Source organism: Procambarus clarkii, chromosome 60 (genome assembly GCF_040958095.1).
Source record: "Procambarus clarkii isolate CNS0578487 chromosome 60, FALCON_Pclarkii_2.0, whole genome shotgun sequence".
Lineage (NCBI taxonomy): Eukaryota > Metazoa > Arthropoda > Malacostraca > Decapoda > Cambaridae > Procambarus > Procambarus clarkii.
Window position 1 is genome coordinate 24,942,945 of NC_091209.1, and position 23,243 is coordinate 24,966,187.

General features: G+C 39.5%; 1 protein-coding gene across 3 annotated transcripts in view; it reads left to right on the forward strand.

Annotated features, from left to right (window-relative positions):
• Positions 1–19,903: 19,903 nt before the first annotated feature.
• The window catches only part of LOC138353996 (uncharacterized), a 117,971-nt gene continuing 114,631 nt past the window's right edge, over positions 19,904–23,243 (forward strand). The window contains exon 1 of one of the 3 annotated variants that reach the window (XM_069307702.1): positions 19,904–20,021. Coding sequence is in view for 1 of the 3 variants with exons in the window: in XM_069307704.1 (XP_069163805.1) it covers positions 20,106–20,309 (204 nt within the window). In the remaining 2 variants the exon portion in view is untranslated. Of the gene's footprint in view, positions 20,022–20,079; positions 20,310–23,243 lie in introns of those variants that run through there. The other 2 variants (XM_069307704.1, XM_069307703.1) reach the window with 2 other exon arrangements.

Sequence of the window (23,243 nt, forward strand, 5' to 3'; positions counted from 1 at the left end):
ACTTACGTCCTCTAATTACTCAACACAAAGCTGCTATTAGGACAATATCCAATTCTGGCCCCAGACATCACTCGGTACCCCTACTCAAATCTCTGAATATGTTAGACATTAAGTCACTGCACATTCTCTCATGTGTATTATACATATATAAAACGCTAAACTATAATGCCAATCCTGATCTCAAAAGCTTCATAGAAGGTTGTAACAGAACCCATGAGCACCACACCAGAAATAAATACAGTTTTGATATTCCTAGAGTACGACTTAATCAAACCAGAAATGCTCTACAAATCAAGGGGCCCAGAATGTGGAATGACCTTCCCAACCATGTTAAAGACTGTACCTCTCTCAACCAGTTTAAGTTAAGAACGAAGCACTACCTAATAAATTCCCTGTAACCTACCTTACCCCTCTGTTGTCAACCCATGTATGTTTTTTTTGTTTTTTTTTTGTTTTTCAAATCAACGCTGTTTGAATGTAATTTTCTGTAATAATTTGTAATTGTATTTGTGCTGCTTTTTCAACAATGTTCCCCCCTCTTTTACCTCTATTTTTATTTGTTCTCAACACATTTTATTATTTTTACCCATTAGTTTTAAGCTTTAGTCATTAATGTTTTTCCTGCCCGAAACGCTTTGCGTAATAGTGGCTTTAGGCATTGTATGTACTAGCTCTATCTATTAAGCCAACAAACTTTGTAAAATCTCTTTATGTATGTACCTTACCTAAATAAAAATTATTATTATTATTATTTTTTATGGGATAAAAATCCTCAACACCAGCACTCCTCCCTATCTCATTAGTCCAGTTGACTATCTTTCTTTGCTACAATGTTTCAAATGTTACAAATATAATCACGAAACACGAAAATGTAAAAGCCCACAAATTTGCTCCAAATGTTCGCTGAAGGGTATTTTTATACTCAGTGTTCTGCCCCTATCCTAAAATGCACCAATTGCCAAGGTGCTCACTCAGCAGTTGACAAATCTTGCCCTTTGAGACAGCAAACCCTTAAAAATCTTCGTACTAACCACCCTCACACTAATGCACACCCTCATTCTTCGTCAACATCTCATCATCCATCTCCAAACAACATCAGCCACCTCCATGCCCTATGCCAGTGTTCTTAATGCCTCACCTCACCAGCAACATCACCACCCTAATACTGCACAACAAAATCAGTCCTCTCAACCTTTCTTCCCTCACCCACCACCTCCACCCTACTCTCCTCTCCAGAACATGACATATGAGCGCGTCACGGCCTGTGTCCAAGCAGCATATTTGCAAGCAAAGGACGATGGCCGAGAATTCGCTGACTACCTTCCCATCTTCCTCACTCATAATGGCCTTCCTAGTGTTTCTATACCTCCTCCACACCTCTTGCGCTCTGTTCCTTTCTCCCCCACGGTGCATACTCTGACACAGCATCTACACACAATGTCTTCTGCAGTCCCTCAGTCCTCCAACAATGCTTCTATGACCGACACAGAAAACGGAACCTCAGCAACTGATGACCAGCGCAGACTAGCCCAATCTCTTCCTAATGAGTCCTCTCCTCATTCTGACTCTCCCTCTCCACCCACTGACCCAGTCACTCCCCCTACTGACCTTGCCCCTAATCCTAATGCCTCTTCCTCTCATCCCACTGCCCTCTCTTCCCTCCTTACTGTTCCCACTCCTGATGCTCCTTCCACTTCCACCAGCACTTCTGGAAAAAACACCAGTCTGACACATGACAATCCCTCTGAAATCAGCAACAAAACTTCCTCGTAAAACACCGATCCGTCCCTACCAATTTCACCAAGAACCTTCCTCTTACAGCCTTCAGTATGCATGCCAACGACCAAATCACCCCATATACTAGAGCTACTCCTGCTCCTGTTCGTACACAAAATAGCTCAAAACCTAACTTTTCACATTCATCAACATCATCCAATTTAATGTGCGGGCATATTTCTCCATTAGACACGTGGTGTCAGATTTTATTGAGATCGAGAGACCTGATGTGCTATTATTAAATAGCACATACATTACGAACTCATATAAAAATATTTGAAAAACTAATCTACAAGCAGCTTTACTCTTTTCTAGCCAAACACAATATACTTAGCTCTTGTCAATATGGCTTCAGACCCAAAAAAAGCACTAACGATGCACTTATTAGTATGATTAACTTGATTCACGCAGCTCTTGATAAAAAGGAGTTCCCTGTTGGGTTTTTGTAGACCTGCGTAAGGCTTTTGACACTCAACCACCAACCTTGAGGTTACCTAGAGGTGCTTCCGGGGCTTAGCGTCCCCGCGGCCCGGTCTCGACCAGGCCTCCTGGTTGCCGGACTGATCAACCAGGCTGTTGGACGCGGCTGCTCGCAGCCTGACGTACGAGTCACAGCCTGGTTGATCAGGTATCCTTTGGAGGTGCTTATCCAGTTCTCTTTTGAACACTGTGAGGGGTCGGCCAGTTATGCCCCTTATGTGTAGTGGAAGCGTGTTGAACAGTCTCGGACCTCTGATGTTGATAGAGTTCTCTCTCAGAGTACCAGTTGCACCTCTGTTTTTCAACGGGGGTATTCTGCACATCCTGCCATGTCTTCTGGTCTCATGTGATGTTATTTCTGTGTGCAGGTTTGGGACCAGCCCCTCTAATATTTTCCACGTGTAAATTATTATGTACCTCTCCCGCCTGCGCTCAAGGGAGTACAGTTTTAGGCTCTTTAGTCGGTCCCAATAGTTTAGATGTTTTACTGAGTGGATTCTAGCAGTAAAGGATCTCTGCACGCTCTCCAGGTCAGTAATTTCTCCAGCTTTGAAAGGTGCTGTCATTGTGCAGCAGTACTCCACTCTAGAGAGCACAAGCGTTTTGAAAAGTATCATCATCGGTATAGCATCTCTAGTGTGAAAAGTTCTTGTTATCCAACCTGTCATTTTTCTTGCAGTTGTGACGGCTACTTTATTGTGTTCTTTAAAGGTAAGGTCTTCCGACATGAGTACACCCAGATCCTTTACATTGCCTTTTCGTTCTATGTTATGATTTGCCTGAGTTTTGTACGTGGTTTCCGTTTTTATATTTTCATTTTTTCCATAGCGCATGAGCTGGAACTTATCTTCGTTAAACACCATATTATTTTCTGTAGCCCATAGAAAGACCTGATCTACATCTGACTGGAGGTTCGCCGTGTCCTCTATGTTGCCTACTCTCATGAAGATCCTAGTGTCATCTGCAAAGGACGATACAGTGCTATAGGTTGTGTTCTTGTCTATGTCCGAAATGAGGATGAGAAAAAGTACTGGAGCAAGCACAGTACCCTGGGGGACTGAGCTCTTCACGGTTGATGGGCTGGATTTTATTTTGTTGACTATTACACATTGGGTTCTGTTGGTCAGGAAATTGTAGATCCATCTGCCTATTTTTCCGGTAATTCCTTTTGAACGCATTTTATGTGCAATAACACCATGGTCACATTTATCAAAAGCTTTTGCGAAATCTGTGTAAATTACATCCGCGTTATGTTTGTCTTCCATAGCATCTAATGCCATATCATAGTGGTCCAGCAACTGCGACAGGCAAGAGCGCCCTGTTCTGAAACCATGTTGTCCGGAGTTATGGAGTTGCTGTGATTCCATGTATTTTGTGATTTTACTTCTTAGCACTCTCTCAAAAATTTTTATGATGTGCGATGTTAGTGCTATCGGTCTGTAGTTTTTTGCCTCTGCCTTATTTCCTCCTTTATGAAGTGGTGCTATCTCTGCTGTTATTAGTATATCAGGAATAACGCCAGTATCTAGGCTTTGTCTCCACAGAATGTGGAGGGCCTGCGATAGTGGTTTTGTACAGTTCTTTATGAATATGGAGTTCCAAGAATCCGGGCCTGGTGCAGAGTGCATAGGCATACTGTTTATGGCTTCTTCAAAATCCAGTGGGGATAGGGTGACGTCTGATATATGATTTGATGTTGGTATCGTATCCATGAAAAATTCATTTGGGTTATCAATCTTTAGTGTGTTTAATGGCTCGCTGAAAACAGAGTCGTACTGCGTCCTCAGTAGCTCGCTCATTTCTGTGTTGTCATCGGTGAAAGTTCCATCTCCCTTTCGCAGGGGCCCGATACTAGATGTGGTTTTTGATCTTGATTTTGCATAGGAGAAAAAATATTTCGGATTTCTTTCTATTTCACTGATGGCCTTTTGCTCTCTTTGCCTCTCCTGGGTTTTGTATGATTCTTGTAGCTTCCGTTCAATTGTTTCTATTTCTCTACCTAACCTTCTTCGCCGTTCTTGAGATAGGGTGCGACTCTCAAGTTGTTCCGCGATTCGTTTTCTTCGCCTATATAGGGAACGACGTTCCCGTTCCAATCTGCATCTCTTCCTCTTTTTTCTTAGAGGTATGCGGTTTGAACATATTTCTAGTGCTACTGAGCTTATTTTTTCCAGGCACTGGTTCAGGTTTGCATTTTCTAGCTGTTCTTCCCAGTTCATTTCTGTGAAGTCCTGGTTTATTTGCTCCCAGTTTATTTGTTTATTATTGAAGTTGAATTTGCTGAAATCTCCTCCACCGGGAATCTGGACTGGTTTTGAAGGTCTACTCCCCATGGTTGTCATAACTTCAATTAAGTTGTAATCTGAGTAACAGGTATTTGTAATCATTATGTTCCTGATCAATTCATCATTATTAGTGAAAATGAGGTCCAGCGTGTTCTCCTTCCTAGTTGGTTCTACTATTTGCTGGTTTAAGGCAAACCTGTCGCACATCCGTAGCAGGTCATTTGCATGTGCCTGTTCATTTAGGCTACTTCCTGGTATTCTTTCTGATATTACTGTATTAGCCAGGTGCTTCCATTTCAGGTGCCGTAGGTTGAAGTCCCCAAGCAGGATGATGTTCGGAGCTGGATTTGTGAGGTTTTCCAAGCAGTGTTCTATTTTCATTAGTTGGTCTTTAAACTGCTGAGGGTTTGCCTCCGGTGACTTATATACAAGGACAATAACTACATTTAAAATCTCTATTTTGATTATCAGCACTTCCACCATGTCATTTGAGGTGTTTAGCAGCTCAGTACAGATGAGTGTGTCTTTGATGTAGAGGCTGACCCCACCCTGAAGCCGGTGTTTCCTATCACATCTGAAAAGATTGTACTCTGAGATCCATATTTCACCATCGTGGTAGTCCTTTGTGTGGGTTTCTGTTAGGGCTGCAAACACTGCATTTGCCTCATGAAGGAGACCATCTATAAATTGAACTTTGTTGGTTTTGCGTGTTTTTATACCCTGGATGTTGGCAAATATAAATGATGTTATCGTGTTAGTGGAAGTGCTGGAAGCCTTACTTGGTGTTAATATCTGAGGCTCTGGTAAGGAGGCCACTGTGTTTGCGTCCAGGGTGTGTCGTTTTGGAAGTGATTCGTCCAGTTTATGTAGTAGGACGGGTGTTGTCTGGTGTAGTACCTGTGTGCTTGTTGGTAATTTGAATTCCAGTCTTGTGGGTATCTCCGTTCCCCTCGTACCAAAACCTTCTTCTTAAATTACATCATTATGGAGTCAGAGGACACTCCCTGCAATACCTCAGATCTTACCTTACTGACAGGCTCCAGTATGTTTCTGTGAATAATACAATTTCTCCCACCCTACCCATCAACATTGGTGTTCCTCAGGGCAGCATACTTGGCCCTCTCCTCTTTCTCATCTACATTAATGACCTTTCAAATGCCTCCCAACACCTCAAACCAATTCTATTTGCTGACGACACAACCTTCATTTACTCCAGTCCTGACCCCCATGCTCTAAATGCCACAGTAAATACTGGGCTAAAAAATAGTCCATCTTTGGCTAACTGCCAACAAACTCACCCTTAACATTGACAAAACGTTCTATATTCTGATTGGCAATAAATCCTCTAATCAAATAAATCTCAAAATAAACAATACCCAAATTTGTAACTAATTAGATGGCAAATTCCTTGGCGTTCTCATCGACCACAAGTTGAATTTCCAGGGACACATTCTAATTATATCAAAAAAAGTTTCAAAAACTGTTGGCATTCTTTCTAAAATCAGATATTATGTACCCCGCCCTGCCCTGGTGACTCTCTATTACTCCCTCATCTATCCATATCTCAACTATGGTATTTGTGTTTGAGGTTCTACTATCCAAAATCATTTACGTCCTCTAATTACTCAACACAAAGCTGCTATTAGGACAATATCCAACTCTAGCCCCAGACATCACTCTGTACCCCTACTTAAATCTCTGAATATGTTAGATATTAAGTCACTGCACATTCTCTCATGTGTATTATACATATATAAAACGCTGAACTGTAATGCCAATCCTGACCTCAAAAGATTCATTGAAGGTTGTAACAGAACCCATGAGCACCATACCAGAAATAAATACAGTTTTGATATTCCTAGAGTACGACTTAATCAAACTAGAAATGCTCTTCAAATCAAGGGACCCAGAATGTGGAATGACCTTCCCAACCATGTTAAAGACTGTACCTCTCTCAACCAGTTTAAGATAAAAACGAAGCACTACCTAATAAATTCCCTGTAACCTACCTTACCCCTCTGTTGTCAAACCATGTCTGTTTTTTTCTTTTTCAAAACAATGCTGTTTGAATGTAATTGTCTTTAATAATTTGTAATTGTATTTGTGCTGCTTTTTCAGCCATGTTCCCCCCTCTTTTACCTCTATTCTTATTTGTTCTCAACAGATTTTATTCTTTATACCAATTAATATTAAGCTTTAGTCATTAATGTTTTTCCTGCCCGAAACGCTTTGCGTAATAGTGGCTTTAGGCATTGTATGTACTAGCTCTATCTATTAATCCAACAAACTTTGTAAAATCTCTTGTGGTATAGGTCTGATTGATATAGGTCTGTAGTTGTTAACATCTGTGAGATCACCACATTTGTGGACAGGGGTTACTCTTGCTTTTTTTAGAATGTCTGGAAAGGTTTGGAGTTCAAGTGACTTGTTGAAGAGCAAAGCAATAGCAGGGGCTAAAGATCTGGAGGCTTTTTTGTAAATTAAAGTTGGTATCTCCTCGAGGGCACTAGACTTGGTTTTAAGGGAAAGGATTATCTCATTGACATCAGTGGAATTAGTAGGCTTTAGGTACAGAGACTAAGGATAGTTACCTGTAAGATAGTCCTTAATGTCAGTACTGGAAGATGGAATATCATTTGCAAGGGATGACCCAATGGAAGAGAAGAACCTATTGAACTCAGTAGCAGAATCAGAGGCTGAAAGCTGACCATCGTTATTAGACAGGAGAGTCGGTTTGTTATTTAAAGACTTCTTTGATCCCAATATTTGAGAAATTGTTCTCCAAGTTTGTTTAATGTTGCTCTTTATTTGGGTAAATTTATCTTCGTAGTATTTAGTTTTGGCTCGTCTAATTATTTTAGATAGCAATAACGAGTAATTCTTTGAGAATTCTTTGGAGACGGTTCCTAACCTATACTTCTTCTCAAGGTCATGTTTTTTGTTAATGGATTTAAGTATTCCCTTTGTAAGCCAAGGATTGTTAAGCCTTTTGTTTGTGACTTGTTTCGTAAGCATAGGACAGTGGGTGTTATAAAGGCTAAGAGTTGTTTGAAGAAAAGATTGCACTGCTAGGTTGATGTCCCCTATGTTACCTAACTCGGACTCCCAGTTGACATTATCAGCAGCAGTTATAAAATTGTTTATAGCAGTTTCATTGTGCAGCCTAAAGCTTAACTCCCTTGACTCAAGAGGTGGTTTGATAATGTTAGTTAAGAGAAATGTGGGGTAATGGTCTGTAGTGCTATCGGTGATTATACCTGAAGTAAGCGGAGAGGTTATGTTGGTCCAGATGTGATCTAGAATCGTAGCAGTACTACCAGTGATTCTAGTAGGTCTAGTGATTAAGGGTATGAGGAAGCAGGAATTCATACAGTTGAGGAAGCTAACAGCAGTAGGGTGTTCAGGCTCGCAGAGGTCAATATTAATGTCCCCTGCGATAATTAGATGGTTTTTGTTCAGTCTGTTATCTAGTATTAGATTTCTAAGGTTTGAATTGAATTCGGACACATCAATGTTAGGAATTCTATAGACTGCATCCACAGACAGGACAGACTCGGCACCCTTGACTCTGAAACTGGCGAAGATATACTCCCCACAGCAGTCTCTAGTTCTAATTTCTTTTAAGCATGTTAGTTCTTGGTGGTAGTAAAGAGCAGTACCACCACCTCTCTGAATTTGACGACAGTTGTGAATTGCTGAGTAGTTAGGCATGTTAAAGAGTTGAGTAGTATCCTCTTTCAACCACGTTTCAGTGAGTATAATAAAAGAGAATTTGTTGTCAATAGTTTCAATCAAGGCACTAACATCATCGAAGTGTTTACCTAGGGATCTAACGTTCAAGTTGATTACAGAGATATTGTGATTATCTGTTAATACATTGTTTACATCATGTGCTGTAAAATATCTGCAATTTTGATCACTGAAGTGATGATTGTTATAGATAGTGGATAAGAGGTTTAGTTCTGGGTCTATACTTGTCTGCATAAAAAGGCTGTTTGCAGGAAAACAATGCAAGAATGGCAAATTACAAAATAGAATTAAGCTATAAAAGGGGGAAAAATATATAAACAATACTATACAAAACAAACACAAAATGAACAACAAAAGAAAAAATGAGGTAGCTTACAAGGGGCTTACAGGTACTCTCAGGTACACTGTAAGTAATAATTTGCATTAATGAGACACAGGCAAAGCCAGGGGTACAATGGAGGTTACCTTGAGGCATATTTCGGAGTAAGGGAGTAAGGCGAGGCTAGGCAACCTAGGTAATAAATGAAATCAAAGAAAAAACATATAAACACAGACTATACAGTACAAAAGATATAGATATACAAAACAAAGATATAAACAAGACTATACAATACAAAAACAAAATGAACAAAAAGAGAAAAATGAGGTAGATTGCTTACAAGTACTCTCAGGTACACTGTAAGTAACAATTTGCAATTTGAGACACAGGCAAAGCCAGGGGTACAATGGAGTAAGGGAGTATGGCGAGGCTAGGCAAACTAGGTAATAAATGAAATCAAAGAAAAAAGTTGAATAATAAACAAAGGCAAATTAAAGCTAATGATTATTAACTATAAATAGTTCAGTTATGACTGTATAATTAATAAGACCAAAAGAAATATTAATGCACTCAATTAATTAAGTCCAGTAAATGACTAGTAAAGAGTAAATTAAAAATTAATTTAAAAAGTGAAACAAGGAGACTTAGGATACCTAGCCCCACTAGGTGACAAGGGGGTTAGTTATGTTGATTCATTGAGAGTGATAATAAGGTGAGACAAACCACATTGGGTGAAGAAAGTGTTGAGGTTCTCTTCATTAGCAATTGTAAACATTTTACCCCCTGCAGTCTTTCTCACCTTTATCAATCCATCTCTAACGAAGCACTGATGAATCGCATCTGGGTTTTGATGACGGGTTTGACGCAGGCGGTAGAGGAGTTGCTGTCTTTTCTTAGTCAAGCACTCGTTGATGTATATTCCCTTCCGTTGGGATGCAGCTGTCCGGACAAGATAAGATTTCATGGACTGGGAAGTCAGCTTCAGGCGAATTTTCCGCTGGTTTTGTCCTGATGGACTCTTTTTGCCTACTCTGTAGGCAGCAATAATGTCTGTTTTGTTTAAAATGTCCTGCAATTCGCTTTTTATGAGAGCCTGAGCTATTTCAATACACTTTTCACCTTCACGTTCCACAGGTATATCTTGGGACGACACAATAACAGAGTCTAGCAGCTTTTGCTGATCTTGTTCTTCCTGGGAGACGGAACGTTGGGCGGATAATGTACTGATACATGCAGTCATTTTGCTGAGAGCTTCCTCTTGTTTTTTTATGGCTTCATCAGTTTTCAGAAGATTGTTTTCCTCACGGAGATCATTCAAGTCATGCTGGAGTTGATCTTGTCTAGCCTTAAAGTTTCTAATATCCTCGCGGAGGAGGGTTATTTCTTGTTGTTGATGATGGAGATTCGCGCAGTTCGCTAGATTCTCATTTTGAAGACTCAAGATGATAGCATTTTGAGACTCAAGGACTAGGCACAACTTTTTGAACCACTGATTTTCGGTCCAGTTAGGGAAATCCGGTGAGGGACCGGAAGCTCGCTTGAATTGCGTAAACTGGGATGTTAGCATGTTAATAGGAGAGGATTGAGAGGACACCGCTCCCTGGCTCAATGGGGTGGAGGTGAGGGCAGCACCGCCGCCGCGGACCCCGGAGCTTCCAGACGGAGAAACACGAAGGCTGTCAGAGTTGGCCAGGATGGATGCCTTGTTAGGGGGTTTGTTGCTCTTATTTCCCTGCGCAGTCATGTTTTTAGGAGACATGATTGGCTGAGAATGGACTGGGGGTATATGTTGTGAAGAAACTTGCATCAGGCAGCGTGGTGGTGGGCAGAAGCGGCCAGCATGCACTGGTACTCACAGCCGTAGAGGATTGTTTTGAAATTTGTTTGAGATGGAATGAGTTGATTTGGGTTGGTTACTTTGATTGTGCTATAACATGCTTGGACTCCATGTACTTAGGAGGTCGTTCCCTGATCAGAGGCAGAGGTGACGTCATGAACACGTCACGACTACGTCACAGCTGTTATTCTCCATCGTGCCGGTTGAGGATGCCTCAGGGTCAGACTGTCCTGTAACCTCGCTGTCGTCTTTCTACTCTCTCACGCTGGCACCAGCCAATGTACTCACTGACCCTTTGTGGCAAGTATGCTTAACTTTCCTGTATCTATTCAAATTCAAATTCAAATTCAAAATTCAAATGTTTATTCAGGTAAAGTACATACATACAAGAGGTGATACAAAAATTGATAGATATATAGATAGAGCTAGTACATACAATGCCTAAAGCCACTATTACGCAAAGCGTTTCGGGCAGGAAAAACATTAAAGACTAAAACTTAATACTAATTGAGATTAAAGTATAAAATGTGTTGAGAAAAAATAAAAATAAAAAAGGGGGGAACATGACAGAAAAACAGCAAAAATACAATTAGGTCGACAAACAGCGTTGTTTAAAAATAACAGACATGGGTTGACAATATAGGGGTAAGGTAGGTTACAGGGAATTTTTTAGGTAGTGCTTAGTTTCTATCTTAAACTGGTTGAGAGAGGTACAGTCTTTAACATGATTGGGAAGGTCATTCCACATTCTGGGTCCCTTGATTTGTAGAGCATTTCTAGTTTGATTAAGTCGTACTCTTGGGATATCAAAACTGTATTTATTTCTGGTGTGGTGCTCATGGGTTCTGTTACAATCTACTTCCTGCCTGGACATACCGCGGCCTCCGTATTATAAACGTGTTCCTGGTTATGTGGGCATCCTGAGGACACCCAACATGATAGTTTAATATCCAGGGTTAACAGAGATAGGGCTTGTGAACGAAGATCGGTGCACTGCAATGAGCCATTCAAGTCAGCAGTGGGAGAATCTTGAGAGACCATACTCTCACATCCTAAATGCTATGCGTGCTAATGGCTTTACAAGAAAGTTAATCTCAACTTAATCTCTATGTTCTCTGTTAACTCCCAATGTACCTTCTTGTATATATAAATAAATAAAATAAATAAATAGCAGCTTTGTGTTGAGTAATTAGAGGACGTAGATGATTTTGGGTAGTAGAACCCCAAGCACAAATACCATATTTGATATAAGGATAGACGAGAGTAATAGAGCGTCATCAGGGCAGGGCGAGGTATATAATGTCTGATCTTAGTAAGAATGCCAACAGTTTTAGAAACTTTTTTGCTATATTTAGAATGTGTCTCTGGAAATTCAGCTTATATCGATGAGGACACCAAGGAATTTACCATCTACTTTGTTATTAATTTGGATATTGTTTATTCTTAGATTAATTTGATTAATCTGACCTGAGGATTGATTACCAGACAAAATATAGAAGGTTTTGTCAATGTTAAGGGTGAGTTTGTTAGACGTTAGCTAAAGATGGACGTTATTTATTTCAGTATTCACTGTAACATTCAGAGCAAGAGGGTCGATCAGGACTGGAGAAAATGAAGGTTGCGTCATCAACAACAAAAAATGGTTTGAGGTGTTTAGAGGCATTTAGAAGGGCATTAATATAGATGAAAAAGAGGAGAGGGCCAATTGTATGTTGCCCTGAGGAACACCAATATCGATGGGTAGGGTGAGGGGAAATGGAATTATTCACAGAAACATACTGGAGCCTGTCAGTAAGGTAAGACTGAAGGTATTGGAGGGAGTGACATCTTACTCCATAATGATGAAATTTAGGAAGAAGGTTGTGGTGGTTGACAGTGTCAAAAGACTTATGCATCATAGAAGGTTGTAACAGAACCCATGAGCACCACACCAGAAATAAATACAGTTTTGATATTCCTAGAGTACGACTTAATCAAACCAGAAATGCTCTACAAATCAAGGGGCCCAGAATGTGGAATGACCTTCCCAACCATGTTAAAGACAGTACCTCTCTCAACCAGTTTAAGATAAAAACTAAACACTACCTAATAAATTCCCTGTAACCTACCTCACTCCTCTATTGTCAACCCATGTCCGTTATTTTCTTTTTTTTTAATCAACACTGTTTGTCAACCTATTGTATTTGTGCTGCTTTTTCAGTCATGTTCCCCCTTTTTTTTTATCTTTATTTGTATTTGTTCTCAACACTTTTTATTCTTTATGCTCAATTAGTATTAAGTTCTAGATATTAATGTTTTTCTTGCCCGAAACGCATTGCGTAATAGTGGCTTTAGGCATTGTATGTACTAGCTCTATCTATATATCAATCCATTAATGTAACATCACTTGTATGTATATACCTTACCTGAATAAACATCTGTATCTGTATCTGTATCTGTATCTGTATATATATATATGTCGTACCTAGTAGCCAGAACGCACTTCTCAGCCTACTATGCAAGGCCCGATTTGCCTAATAAGCCAAGTTTTCATGAAATATTTGTTTTTCGGCAACCTAACCTACCTAACCTAACCTAACCTAACTTTTTAGGCTACCTAACCTAACCTAACCAATAAAGATAGGTTAGGTTAGGTTAGGTAGGGTTGGTTAGGTTCGGTCATATATCTACGTTAATTTTAACTCCAATAAAAATTTTTTTACCTCATACATAATGAAATGGGTAGCTTTATCATTTCAAAAGAAAAAATTAGAGAAAATATATTAATTCAGGAAAACTTGGCTTATTAGGCAAATCAGGCCCTGCATAGTAGGCCGAAAAGTGCGTTCTGGCTACTAGGTACGACATATATATATATATATATATATATATATATATATATATATATATATATATATATATATATATATATATATATATATACATATATATATATACATATATATATATATATATATATATATATATATATATATATATATATATATATATATATATATATATATAAGGATAATGTTATATATATAACATTAATATATATATTAATTATACATATGTACATGTATGTATGAGAATGTGTACATGTATATATAACATTAATAATTTTGTAACTAGCGTCAAACATTGTTATTTGCTTAGCTAAACGAACTAGAGGGTTCAGTTCCTGAACCGATTATGTGCCTCTGTAATCCTTTACACCACCGCCCACGGGATGGGTATGGGTGCATAATAAAGAAAGAAACTAACTAACTTCTAACCTATATTTCTTCTCATAGTCAGGAACTAGGCTTGGTCATCTCAGTAGAGAAAACAAAGATCCTGAACCGACGCCCATTCAGACGGGGTTGGGCTGTTCGCAAAATGCAGTTACATGATGGCTCTCTGCTCGACTATGTAACCAGATACAAATACCTTGGTCTTGAAGTTCCACTGTACCGCAATGTTGTAGCCAGACTGGGTCGCCAATGTAGAGAGAGAGGCTCCGTGCTCTCAAGGCTGTGTCAGGCTACCATCCAAGCTATGGTGCAAATGTGAGAATTGGCAAAATGATGTATCTTTCATATACTAGGTCTGTGATTGATTATGCTTCACCCATGCTTGCTCTAGTGCCTGAGAGAATGCTTGGAGGGCTAGTAAAGATGCAAAACGAAGCCATGAGGATAATCCTCGGATGCCCCCGTACAACTAAATTACTAAACATGAGGAAGGAACTGAATATTTCATGTGTAAGTGATCGTATCACTGAAATTAATGTTTTAATTGGTATCAAGATGCTTAGGCTAACCCACCCTAACCCCTGCACTGAAGCCCTCCAAGCCTTAATTCTTCCTTGAAGATCAGCATCCCTCCAAATGGATTACCGTAACTGAAAATGTGCTCAGAATATATAACTTTCATCACCCCTACCAAGAGAGACAACAACAACACTTTCCTGCCCCATGGGAGATCACTCCTTTCCAAATTACTGTCCCCTCTTTCCCACCCAAGAAGCTGATTAAATAAATAAATAAATAAATAAATAAATAAATAAATAAATAAATAAATGTTTATTTAGGTAAGGTACATACATAAAGAGATTTTATAAAGTTTAATGGATTAATAGATAGAGCTACCACATACAATGCCTAAAGCCACTATTACGCAAAGCGTTTCGGGCAGGAAAAACATTAATGACTAAAGCTTAATATTAATGGGTAAAAAGAATAAAATGTGTTGAGAACAAATAAAAATAGAGGTAAAAGAGGGGGGAACATGGCTGAAAAAGTAGCACAAATACAATTACAAATTATTACAGAAAATTACATTCAAACAGCGTTGTTTTGAAAAAAAAAAAAACAGACATGGGTTGACAACAGAGGGGTAAGGTAGGTTACAGGGAATTTATTAGGTAGTGCTTCGTTTTTATCTTAAACTGGTTGAGAGAGGTACAGTCTTTAACATGGTTGGGAAGGTCATTCCACATTCTGGGTCCCTTGATTTGTAGAGCATTTCTAGTTTGATTAAGTCGTACTCTAGGAATATCAAAACTGTATTTATTTCTGGTGTGGTGCTCATGGGTTCTGTTACAACCTTCAGTGAAGCTTTTGAGGTCAGGATTGGCATTACAGTTCAGCGTTTTATATATGTATAATACACATGAAAGAATGTGTAGTGACTTAGTATCTAACATATTCAGAGATTTGAGAAGGGGTACCGAGTGATGTCTGGGGCCAGAGTAGGATATTGTCCTAATAGCAGCTTTGTGTTGAGTAATTAGAGGACGTAAATGATTTTGGGTAGTAGAACCCCAAGCACAAATACCATAGTTGAGATATGGATAGATGAGGGAGTAATAGAGTCACCAGGGCAAGGCGGGGTACATAATATCTGAGCTTAGAAAGAATGCCAACAGTTTTTGAAACTTTTTTTGATATATTTAGAATGTGTCCTTGGAAATTCAGCTTGTGGTCAATGAGAACGTCAAGGAATTTGCCATCTAATTTGTTACAAATTTGGGTATTGTTTATTTTGAGATTTATTTGATTAGAGGATTTATTGCCAAACAGAATATAGAAAGTTTTGTCAATGTTAAGGGTGAGTTTGTTGGCAGTTAGCCAAAGATTGACTTTATTTAGCTCAGTATTTACTGTGGCATTTAGAGCAAGGGCATTTAGAGCATTTAGAGATATCTGAACTAGGGCTTCCTGAGAGATTTACTGCTACTCTCTGCAGCTTTATAGACAATAGAACTGCTAGGCTTAATATCGGCAGCTACTTGGGTGACGTAATAGAACTGAAAAGTGGAGTACCACAAGCTGCCTCTCCCCCACTCTATTCAACATATATACAGCTGACCTACCCCAACCCCAACATGGAGAATACATCACATACGCTGATGATGTTACCCAAATAATATGCCAACCGGGCCCATCAAAGCCGCTACTAGCCGACAAGACCAAGGCGGCAATTGAACTCATAAACAACTTTGAGAAGCAATGGAAAATTAGCACCAACAAACAAAAGTTCCAGATAATACACATTGCGAAAAGAAACCCGGACCCCATCATGCTTGACAACCAGCCGATCCAATATGCGGAGGTAGGCAGAATACTGGGACTTATGATAAATAGAACAGGGATACAAATTCATGTAAGGGACCGACTAAACAAAGCCAAAGCAGCATTAGGAAAACTGAGAAGATTCCGAAGCCTCAGTACTAACATTCAGATCCACCTATATAAGGCTCTAGTTCGGCCGCATCTAGAATATCCCCCAGTACCACTACACACCATAAAGAAAACTAACATGCAGAAACTGCAAGCAGTACAAAATAAGGCGCTAAGGAGAGCAGCAAAACACCGTCCACCATATGATCAGACAATCCAGGAGCTCCACGAACTCCTGAATATACAGCCACTAAACATCAGACTGCAGCACCAAGCCATCAGGGTGTGGAACACCATCGAAATGTTAGAGGACCCAATGTTTGATAGATTACTCCAAGATGAGACGTCCCGCTCCCACAGCTGGTGGCCCAATTAAGAGCCTCGATTCTCTGGACGAAAACCCCGCCCCACAATATATAATCCCCAGATGAGTTATATATGTGAATATATGAACAGTTCATATATGTGTATGTATGAACAACTCGATAAATAATATGTATGTATGACAACTCGATAAATAATAATAATAAAATAAAGAGCCTTAAACAGAATAACATGTGTGGAAGCATCGGAGTGTGTATATATGAATGCTACACAGTATTCATCTATGGACATCCATATATGGTGAAACACATGTGAAGAACCTCTCACACACTCACAGCTCCCTAGCAAGAGGGAGCCAGCTTAGCTTAGCTGCCAACACCCACACATCGTGTCAGCAAGGCGGACAGCCCGCCTGCTTTCATACCTCTCACTGTATTTCCCACTTCTATACTTCCCTTCACCTATGCCTCTCCTTCCTCTTTACTCCCCCCCCCCCCAAAAAAAAAATAGAGCAAGGGGGTCAGGACTGGAGTAAATGAAGGTTGTGTCGTCAGCAAATAGAATTGGTTTGAGGTGTTGGGAGGCATTTGGACGGTCATTAATGTAGATGAGAAAGAGGAGAGGGCCAAGTATGTTGCTCCGAGGAACACCAATTTGTAGATTTGACTATACAAGGAACATGTAGATTTGACTAAATGTAAACTCTGTCAGCAGAACTACTCGCATACTTTATTTATTTATTTATTTATTTATTTATTTATTTATTTATTTATTTATTTATTTATTTATTTATTTATTTATTTATTTATGCATATACAAGAATGTACATAAGGAATGTGAGGATACAAATATGGTAATTACAGTCTTGTAAAGCCACTAGCACGCGCAGCGTTTCGGGCAGGTCCTTAATCTAAGAAAATTTTAAGGAGGTAAATACTTGCAAAATTTATAGACAAAAAAATGATAACAGTTACATGAAATGAAAAAAGAAGATGAGAGAAAATTGTAGGTACAGTATATTAAAGCACATAGGTAACTAAGATTGATTGCAATGACAGCTTGAATGGTAGTTGACAAAAATTGGTAGTCACAATACAGCATATTGCTAGCACATACAAGAAGACAGCAATGAACACAATGATAATGTTGTTTGATATTACATAAAAATTAGGAGATTGGGTAACACTAGGTACAGAGCAAATTTAAAGCTCAGTGTAGGAAACTATGAACATGAAGTTAGGTACTTTTTGGTTTTGCTTTTAAATAAGGCAAAAGTTTTACAGTTTTTCAATTCACTAGGGAGTGAGTTCCATAGACTAGGTCCCATAATTTGCATAGAGTGTTTACACAGATTAAGTTTGACCCTGGGGATATCAAAGAGATATTTATTTCTGGTGTGGTGATAATGGGTCCTATTACATCTGTCCAGGGAGAGTTTCAGAGCATGGTTTGCATTTAAGAACAGGGTTTTGTAAATGTAGTTGACACAAGAGAATGTGTGGAGGGAGTTAATATTTAGGAAGTTTAGGGATTTAAACAAGGGAGCTGAGTGTTGTCTGAAAGCAGAGTTAGTTATTATTCTGATAGCAGATTTTTGCTGGGTGATGATGGGCTTAAGGTGGTTTGCAGTGGTAGACCCCCATGCACAGATACCATAATTAAGATAGGGGTAGATTAGTGCATAATATCGTGAGAGGAGAGCAGAGTTAGGAACATAATATCTGATTTTGGAGAGTATACCAACTGTCTTAGAGACTTTCTTAGTTATGTGTTGAATGTGGGTGCTGAAGTTGAGTCTCTTGTCTAGGAATAGGCCAAGAAACTTACCATCATTTTTATTACTGATGTTAATGTTATCTATCTGTAGCTGAATTGCATTTGATGATTTGCTTCCAAATAAGATGTAGTAAGTCTTTTCGATGTTTAATGTTAGTTTGTTCGTTGACATCCATAAGTGGACTTTTTTTAATTCATTATTCACAACATTATTTAGTGTATGTGGGTTGAGGTTTGAATAGATAAGGGTAGTATCGTCAGCAAACAATATAGGTTTGAGAATATTAGAGACATTAGGCAGATCGTTTATATATATAAGAAATAGAAGAGGTCCTAAGATGCTGCCCTGTGGCACTCCAACGGTAATTGGTAGAGTGGAAGAAGTTGTATCATTGATGGTTACATATTGGTGTCTGTCACTAAGATAGGATCGGATGTAGTCAAGGGCAAGGCCTCGGACTTTGCGTCATTATATAATGGAATGTGAAAAAATCGCGGAATTTAGAGATAACACCATCAATAGTGTCCAAGAAATGTGTAAGTACTTCATTCATAATGATGTGCTGCCCGAAATCTTAGCGACGTATCCAAAATTTGCTTACTGTAGGTAATGCATGCACATGACTGTAAAGCTGCCGCCCAGTTGGGTGGGTGTGCAGCAAGACTAGTAACTGTGTGACTCACTATAGATGTAAAGTGCCTCGTATAGTGACTGTTGTGAGCCTCGTGTAATGTCACTTGTGACACCTCTTTGTGTCACTTGTGACACAAAGATTATTGATGTGTGTAATTGTGTGGGTGATTAGATATGTATGTGTATACGTATATATATATGTATATGTATGTATGAGGGTGTGTACTTGTGTATACAACATTGATAATTTTGTAATTAGCGTCAAACATTGTTATTTGCTTAGCTAAACGAACTAGAGGGTTCAGTTCCTGAACCGATTATGTGCCTCTGTAATCCTTTACACCACCGCCCACGAGATGGGTATGGGGTGCATAATAAAGAAAGAAATTGAAATTGAAATAGTGACTGTTGTGAGCCTCTTGTTGATCACTTGTGACAAATGATTATTGATGTGTGTATCTGTGTGGATGATTAGATATGTATGTGTATGTATATATGTATACGTATATATATATGTACATGTATGTATGAGAGTGTGTACATGTATTTATAACATTAATAATTTTGTAACTAGCGTCAAAAGTTGTTATTTGCTTAGCTAAACGAACTAGAGGGTTCAGTTCCTGAACCGATTATGTGCCTCTGTAATCCTTTACACCACCGTCCACGGGATGGGTATGGGGTGCATAATAAAGAAAGAAACTGAAATTGTCATGTATGTCATAGTCAATCACAACATATATGCGTTCCTTCTTGTATATAGTAAATAAATATATAAATAAATACAATATATTATTATATACCTCAAGTTCCAAAGTCTGATTGTTTTTGTTAACAGATATATAAATAGTTCTTAATATAAAACAGTGTGTTTTTACACTGTTGTTTTGTTTTCAAGTAGCTTAGGTTAGCCGCAAAATGTAGTTGTTCCAAAGTCAGAATATATCCGTAGCCGCCTTGCAATATATTTTCAGCAGTTTTTGTAAATATTTTCATTGCTTTCAGCAATATGTATTTCCTTGTAATTAACTTTTATTATTTCCATTTTTATTCCTTAAGCATATTAACTTTATTAATGCAAAGTTAATATGTCGACAAAATATACCTGTCAGACAGTTTTCTCGTCTTGTCCCGTGTCGGCCGAAACTCCAAATTTTCAATCAAATTGACTGGGACACGATTATCAGGCATCATTGTGAGTTGCATTCATCTGTATCTTAGCTATATTTAGTATTACGAAGGATATAATGCAAGTTGCTTCTATAGGTATCCTTAAAAAATGGAAGCAATTAGAATCACTCTCGTCAAAGCTGGTCTCTCCAGAGCCCCGTGTTTACATTCTGGTGTCATATGGTGGTGGTCATGGAGGGTCTTCCTCGTGTTGTTGCTCCCGGGGCGATGGCTCCTCCACCTTCCTGCCTCGCTGACCACCTCTTGTCATCTGAACAGGGTGTCGCGGGTTCCTGCACGAGATTGCACAGGGGTAAGAAGGCCTTTTTATTCTGTGTTGGGTAAAAATTGAGTCGTTCAAAGGGTGTTATGAAGTGTGTGATGCTGTGCAAAAAAAAATAAATAAATAAATAAGTAATGTTTTCGTTTCTTAATTTCGGGGATAGAAAGCTAGTTTAGATGATCTAAGTCACCATAGCATAATTTCCCCATCAGATATATTCCCTGCATATCTTCCAACTAGATCAATTCTGTACTGGGTGCTTTCTATGTTTTGTCACCTCCAGCTAGATTCAACATGTCATTCTCAACACTGACATGTCTCCCAACATATGTACTCATGCAGTCAGTGGGAGGATAAACCCTTCATGTAAACTGCATATACCATCAAGAAGAAGATGGTATATGCTATCTGCTTAGCTGAACAAGTGCGATGAAGCAGGCAATGTGCAAAGTTCCTCAAGGTACAAGGCCAGGTTCCCAGACGTGTGGAAAAGTCAGAGGGCCTAGTTCAATTGAACCAGGCCTTTCGACTGTTAAACAACAATTCCACATAATTTTGGCCCTACTGTCAGGCCCTAGTAGCCTGACAGCTGAGTGGACAGCACATTGGATTTGTAGTCCTGAGGTTCTGGGTTCGATTCCCGGTGGAGGTGGAAACAAATGGGCAAAAGTTTCTTTCGCCCTGATGCGCCTGTTCACCTAGCAGTAAATAGGTACCTGGGCGTTAGACAGCTGCTACAGGCTGCTTCCTGGGGGTGTGTAACAAAAAAGAGGCCTGGTCGAGGAACGGGCCGCGGGGACGCTAAGCCCCGAAATCATCTCGAGATAACCTACCATTAAAATATAAAATTTAAGAGGCTGGATCTTGAAAAATACTGGCAGTGAGGGGTGAAATGTCATCACAGGGAAGGGAAGAGAATTATCAGATGGAAGCATCAAGACATTGCAACTACAGGTACAGTATATAGCACTAGGGAGGGATCAGGATGAGGATTTTGGATATAATTAGGGGGGGGGGGAAAAGAAATGGTGTCCAACCACTTGATCAGTCGGGGATTGATACCCTAATGGGTTCCTGTGGACTTGCATGAAGCAAGATCATCACTCTACTGTCCAGCCCAAGGGTGAAATTTAAATTTTGATCGGTGAAATTTTTCTTCTTTGCGATATGTGCAGTTTGCATGAAGGTTTTTCCTCCTGATTACTGCAAGAGTGGTAATGTTAAAAGATATATCACTCTTAGTGGCGCATCAAGGTTCATAATTTGGCAGAGTTTGAAAGTTATCGAGGTCATCTATTTGTGTGAGGATGTGAGGATGGTGACAAAAATAAACATGAGTGGAGCTTGACTCAGAACGGCAAAGATGAGGAGTTATGTTGATGGTGGTAGCTAAGTGTTGCTCTTCTATGGAAAATGTGTGGTTTACTCAAGTTAGTTTAGTTCATTTATTATGCACCCCATACCCATCTTGTGGGCAGTAGTGGAAAAGGTTACTTAGGCACATAATGGGCTCAGGGATTGAATCCCACAATTCACTTAGCTAAGCAAGTTACAATCTTGCTGAGCTAGTTACAAAATTCAGTGCACATCGTCCCATCAACAATGGGCTCGAGACAGACCACAAGTACAGTTTCTAAAGTAAACAATTGACATGTGGAGAGCTAGTGTCACAATTGATATGTTTATCCTGCAACCCGCCCCCCCTCATCCAGTGGGCAGCAGTGGATTGATTATGATGACTTTGTTATTACCTACAGTTAGCAAACTGGGGATACTTGGTTTAGATTTATATTAGCAGATTATTTTGAATGATGCAAGTCGAAGCATGTTAAGAAGTTAATCGTAATTCAGATAGGTTAGGGTAGATTACCCTACTGTCATTAGGGGGACATTAATAGAGGTTAGATGACATTAAGTAATGTGGGGGTTAGTGTGTATAAGGTTAAGTTGGATTGGGGTTAGTTAGTTTAAGATTGGTTAGGTTAGGCTCTTTAAGTCTGGGATGTGATGGCATCAGTCTTCCTTGATGTGCCAATAGTACAGCATGTTGAGTGTCTAGGGGTGGTGGCAGGATGTCGTGCGAGAGTGTGGTTTACAGTGGTACCTCGGAATGCGATTGTCCCTGTATGCGAGGTTTTCGGAAGGCGAGCAGTATTTACTCCAAAAATTTGTCTCAGAAGGCGAGGGTTACTTCGGGACGCGAGTTTGTTGATACGCGTACAGGCCGACCTAGCGCGTGGTGGTTCGGCGATCGTCACCCCTCCGCCCTGCCGCCCCTCAGTTTACCATTGTCTCGCGCTCAGTGACTACCCCCACATCAATTCTTCTCGCGGATTTTCAGTGTTTTGTTGGATTTTTGGTGATTTGTCTATACAATTTGTTATTATATATCTCACCATGGGTCCCAAGAAAGCCAGTGGTAAGGATAAAGGCCAGAAAGCTCATGTGAGGATGACAATAGAGGAGAAACAAGAGATCATTCGGAAGCATGAGAACGGTACACGTGTTGTTGAACTTTGTAGGCAGTACAACAAAGCCACATCAACAATATGCACTATACTTAAGAAGAAAAATAAGATTATGGGTGCTAAAGTGGCAAAAGGAGTAAGAACATTAATGGCACAAAGACCACAAATACTTGAAGAAGTGGAAAAGTTGTTATTAATTTGGATACACGACAAGGAGTTGAGGGGTGATAGTGTTTTGGAGGCCATTATTTGTGAGAAAGCCAGGGTGTTGCACGAAGACCTTCTAAAGAATACCCCTGCAACGAGTGATGCAGATAAGAAAGAGTTTAAGGCAAGCAGGGGCTGGTTTGAAAAATTTAGAAAGAGAAGTGGTATCCATAGTGTTACAAGGCATGGGGTTATGTGATGTGATTATGGAAGGGGACTCCCCTTCCAAACAGTAACTCCTCTCCTCCTCCCCCCTCCTCACCATCTTCCATACGCCTACAGCACTCGA